The sequence below is a fragment of the Impatiens glandulifera genome, chromosome 8 (assembly GCF_907164915.1).
Source record: "Impatiens glandulifera chromosome 8, dImpGla2.1, whole genome shotgun sequence".
Taxonomy (NCBI): Eukaryota; Viridiplantae; Streptophyta; class Magnoliopsida; order Ericales; family Balsaminaceae; genus Impatiens; species Impatiens glandulifera.
The window spans coordinates 1-5,502 of NC_061869.1; the positions used below are offsets into that span (position 1 = coordinate 1).

A 5,502-nucleotide genomic window follows, 5' to 3' on the forward strand; every position below is an offset into this window, starting at 1 on the left:
ACCAAGACAGCGCTTTCCCTTCCTTCTTCTCCAAGTCCAACACGCACCAGACGCTCCTTTCCATTTTCAGCTTCGTCTATTCTTTTCTCTCACCTGGAGGAGGATCGCGAGGCGGCCGAAGAAGAAATATAAGATAAAGGGGGAGAACGGTGTGGTTCTAAGGGGGGAGACTTGAGCGATTTTGGCAAAGGAAAGCTCGAATAACCTCTTTTTCTGATGCATTAGAGGTAGATCCCCCTTTATTAGCTCTAGGGATCAGCAATATTGTCTCCTTTGTGAACCTGTAAGTTCATATGCTTTTGATTCCGATTAACATATGGGTTTGTGTATTGGATTTCCAAAAACTGATTGAATAGAAAATTGTCTTCCCTTTTCTATAACTTTGTTTCTTTTGTTCTGATCTTAGAGTAGAACACGAACATTTCTGTATTGTTGAATTAGATTAAAAAAAACGAATTTAAATTTGCTTCTGGCTGTGCAGGTACTGTGTTTGAACTGGTTTCATTTCTACCTGTTGTTATTAAATGCATCAAACCGATGATTTAAGAATTTTAAAAATATGAAGAAGAACTGTATGCTTCTGTCTTAAGATCACCATTTCGTTTCGATTGAAGCTATATATTTTGTTTCTTTCATTTTCATTTTCATTTTCAATTAGGTGATGCAAGGAAGCCAGATGAGATGAATGTGTTTGGAGTGACTAAGAACACCCTCTCTACATGTTGATAGTTGGACTAACAATTAGGTGTAGTGTTCAATTACTTTAGTATCTGTGCATAAGAGCAGTAATCAAAAGGTGTTAAGCCATATTTTTGGAACAGCAGAAAAGTTTCATTCTTTTGGTTTCCACTTTTCCTCTAATCTGTCATGTAATGCAAGCTTTTCACGGCACATTTTGAGCCTATTTGAAAACTAGTTTTTTCACAATCACAATCTTGTCAAACGTTGCCAAAGTTCAATCTGATTTTTTATTGTTTAGACTAAATTCTAAACCCTGCTTCTTGACTATCCATAATTAGTTTATTTTAGTGGAAATCATAGGATGTTATGGAATCTGATTCAGTAATTAGTTTAGCATGCCTAACCTCTGAAGCTGTTGGAAGTTTCTTGCATTAATCTTAATATTGCTTCCTTAGTTATTTATCTTTAAAGGGTTTGAATAATTTAGAGGAAACCTTATCATTGCAGTGCATTGCTTCTTGATTATTTGAGCTGCATATCTGAATTGGATCTACCAGTTTATTTTGGAGCAGCAGTTGTTGACATTTTTATGAGAGTTTTATTGTATGTTCAGTTAAAATATATGTTCAGTCATTTAATTTGTTCTTGATTTGTATGAACTACCTCTGGCTTTTCAAAAATGTGAAATCTGTGTACACTTATACTGAATTATAGAGTTGATTATAAGCTATTACTGGTCATGTTGCTTCAGACCCATGCATAATGAAGTTCTAACGTATCCTTTTCTTTTTCTATCTACATTAAGCTTCAGAGTGATGCCCTGAGAGAAGCTATTACTCAGATATCAATTGATGCTAAGGAGAAGAAGCGCAACTTCACTGAAACTGATGAACTGCAGATTGGGTTGAAGAATTATGATCCCCAGAAAGACAAGCGTTTCAGTGGTTCAGTAAAGTTGCCTAATATTCCTCGCCCCAAGATGAAGGTCTGCATGCTTGGTGATGCTCAGCATATTGTAGAGGTAATTGTGTTGTTGATGTTTCTGAAATTAATGGATGCGAAGAATAGGGAACTTTATAAAATTATGTATCTATTTTATAAAACTATTTGATGATTCCATGGACCTTTATATTTTTCAATGTGCAAGTGATTTAAAACTTTGTTTCACAGAGTGACTGCTCTTATCAAATTTAGCCTTTTGGTAGCATGATCAACAAAATTTTCAAAAAGATCATGACATGCAAAGAACATGACTTAATAAACACCTATGCTAAGCAATTCTCTGGTGATGCAATATCTACAGTTAATTTCATTGTTTCATTTCTCCAATCTAGTCTTTGCTATTATTGGAGTTATTGATTACTTTGGTATCTTCAGTTCACATCTGGCTCGACCAACTGTCATTTTGTTCTATCTATCTGAAGCATAAATCTTATTAATCCAATTAGTCATTCTATTCCCATGGACCGCTTCATGCATCTTTTATTTACACAATGAGATTTTCATGAGTTCTCTTGCAATATCTACAGTTATTTTCATTGTTTCATTTCTCCAATCTAGTCTTTGCTATTATTGGAGTTAGTGATTACTTTGGTATTTTCAGTTCACATCTGGCTCGATCAATTGTCATTTTGTTCTATCTATTTGCAGCATAAATCTTATTAATCCAATTAGTCATTCTATTCCCATGGACTGCTTCATGCATCTTTTATTTTTGGAACAGCAGAAAAGTTTCATTATTTTGGTTTCCACTTTTCCTCTAATCTGTCATGTAATGCAAGCTTTCACGACACATTTTGAGCCTATTTGAAAACTAGTTTGTTCACGTTCACCTAAGGTTCGACTTGCTTTTGTTTAAGCTGCTCTTGTATTATCTGAATTGTTTCGTTCTCAGTTTGTATTCGAACAAAGCATCCGTCCTCAAATCTTGTATTATCTTAAATATGATGTTGGCGTATTTAGCTATCATGTGTCGAATTACTTGACTAGGAACCGATTGTATCGTATTCGTTTGTGGAGATTTAATTCATTCATCAATCTATTTTGCTGATTAATTTACGACTTGTTCATTCCTGGACGAATTGGTGATTTATTTTCTAGGTTTTGTTTCAGCAATCTATGTAATTTGTTACAGCTATATCTAGATCACTCTAGCTTGGAAAAATTCGAACTATGCTCGTGACAAGCAGTTGAATCTCTGCTTTTGTTTTGATAGAGTATTTGAAGACTTTTTTTTTCGTTTCTGTAACTATTGGAAGTTCTTTGGAAATGAATTTAAGCAATAATATTGATTGAACTTTAGTTATGAACTACTATCTAAATTATAGAAAATGATGATGAACTTCAGATTTTACTCCTTTACATTCCATTTTTATGCTGTCTTCTAGACGATTGTCAACTGATTTGTTGTTGCCGACTAATTTGATTGTATGTTTCTTTCTGTTTTTTTCAGTGTGCTAATTTGAGCCTAGGACGGAGATTCAGCCCTGAGGTACTTCTTCGCATCCTTTGTTTGGTTACGCTTATTATGTACTGATCAGTTCGTCAGGCTTATTGGTATTCGATCAAGTAATTTCATCAAATTTATGGTTCATTTTATGTGGAGGATTGCTTAAGTGGCTTCCTTAGACTTGGCATGTCATTTCTAACTTTTGAGCGAAATTTCTGAATGATCTTTGTTTAATGGTATATCCTTACATGAGGATCAGATGCTAATTGTGGACTGCTTTGATATATGATCAGATTTATACTCTCATGCTTATAAATGTTAATTTAGTACTTTGATTCACTATTTAATGGATAATCTACATTTTTCTATATTGTTCTTGTCTTGGAAGAAGTCTCTGGATCTCTTCCTTTTTTGCTCACTTGTTTTCATTATTAATAGTATCTTTTTCATTTTCTATCTACAGTAAGCTTCAGAGTGATGCCTTGAGAGAAGCTATTACTCAGATATCAACTGATGCCAAGGAGAAGAAGCGCAACCTCATTGAAACTGTTGAACTGCAGATTGGGTTGAAGAATTATGATCCCCAGAAAGACAAACGTTTCAGTGGTTCATTAAAGTTGCCTCATATTACTCGCCCCAAGATGAAGGTCTGCACGCTTGGTGATGCTCAGCATATTGGAGAGGTAATTGTGTTGTTGATGTTTATGAAATTAATAGATGCGGAGAATAGGGAAACCTTGTTCCGATTATGTATCTATTTTATAAAATTATTCGATGATTCTATGGACCTTAATATTTTCAATGTGCAAGTGATTTAAAACTTTGTTTTACAGTGTGCACAAAAGAAATAATTTACCTTATTTTACCACATTATCGTTAGTTGTGGGCTCGTTACACTTATGATATGAACATTGCACGATGTTGGTGGAGTTGCCCAGAAAATGACGCACATTTTTTTGCAGGTGTTGATAAACAATTTTGAACCGATAGTCAAGATGGTTCTGGGTTCATTTCAAGAACCTCACCCTCGGGTCAGGTGGGCAGCCATCAACGCTATTGGACAACTGTCTACAGACTTGGGGACAGACTTGCAAGTTCAGTACCACCAACAGGTTTTACCAGCTTTAGTCAATGGATGATTTCCAGAACCCTCGTGTACAGGTTTGTATTTTAATCTTGAGATTGAACTTTTGGCCTTTCTGTTTATGTGACTTTTGGCAGAAAATTTGCTTTGTGACTTTTGTGTATTTGTTCTTTTATGAGATTTCTATCCATTGGATGATGGTCTGATGTAGTTGATTCTATGAGCTGGGAAATTCTTTGAGGTGTTAATCTAATTTTACATTTACCAGATTCTATATCTTGTTATTTTTTTATACAGGCACACATGTTGCCTCAGCACTGCTAAATTGCAGTTAGAATTGTACCCCAAACATTTTGACACCATATTTGGACGAGTTGGTCAGCAAACTGCTTATACTTTTGCAGGTATTTTCTGAATACATGTATTACATACTGTTACTAATTTTATTTTTATTTAATACAGACAAATATGAATTAGCATAATGTAAACATACAGATCATCATGTTAATGAACCAATTCCCTCTTGTTGTAATTTTGTGTGTGCTCAGAATGATAAAGAAATGGTACAAGAAGGTGCCTTGACAGCCTTAGCATCAGATGCTGATTCATATAAGGTAATTTTAGCAGTTGGTTTGTGCATTACTTATTGTGCTACTGTGTTTTGTGTTTGTCTTGCTAGGAATGGCACTGCTTCTAGCTGCTGCCTTTTTTGAGTTATTTTCCATTCTCTATAGTTCTATTTCATATACTGATGAATGCTGTAAATGATTCACTGATTGCTCATAGGTGATGAAAACCAGATAAAGTGAAATGGAGGATTTATTAAGAGAAAGCTGATAGGACAAAGGCTGAAGACTTTGACGCTGAGGAGAATTCAGTGAGGATGAGTCCGCTAAAGCTATGGATCACTCTCAGTTCTGTAGTTTAGTTCAGCTTACTTTTTTTTTTTTTAATGTAAGGCAAAGTTTGTTCCCACATCGTTACTTTACAAAAGAAATAGTATGTATATAAGTGATTAGAATTCTCTATATTATACTTATAATATGGGCCTGTGACCCATGTGGTGGTAATTATGCCCATTGGAAGTCAGTTCAAACGGGTCCTCACCAAAGGGTGGGCGGTAATTTGGGTTTAGTGTTAGGTTTGTTTGTATGTAAAGAGTTATTCTTTCTCTAATTATAATACACTTGTTATTTCTATTCAAATTGAAGTTTTGGCATTTTTTCGTTTTAGAATTTATTAAACCGTATATTATATTTATAGAATAGTAAATTAATTAAAAAACACT

General features: G+C 34.4%; 1 protein-coding gene across 1 annotated transcript; it reads left to right on the forward strand.

Moving 5' to 3' along the window:
* Nucleotides 1–162: 162 nt before the first annotated feature.
* Nucleotides 163–5,256, forward strand: LOC124911198 (60S ribosomal protein L10a-2-like; the record flags this gene model as incomplete). Its single annotated transcript, XM_047451649.1, has 7 exons — nucleotides 163–227; nucleotides 1,487–1,767; nucleotides 3,594–3,813; nucleotides 4,093–4,291; nucleotides 4,512–4,618; nucleotides 4,763–4,828; nucleotides 5,001–5,256. Coding segments are annotated over 4 exons (743 nt in total), but the record flags the coding sequence as incomplete, so codon positions are not given.
* Between the last annotated feature and the right edge of the window lie 246 nt (nucleotides 5,257–5,502).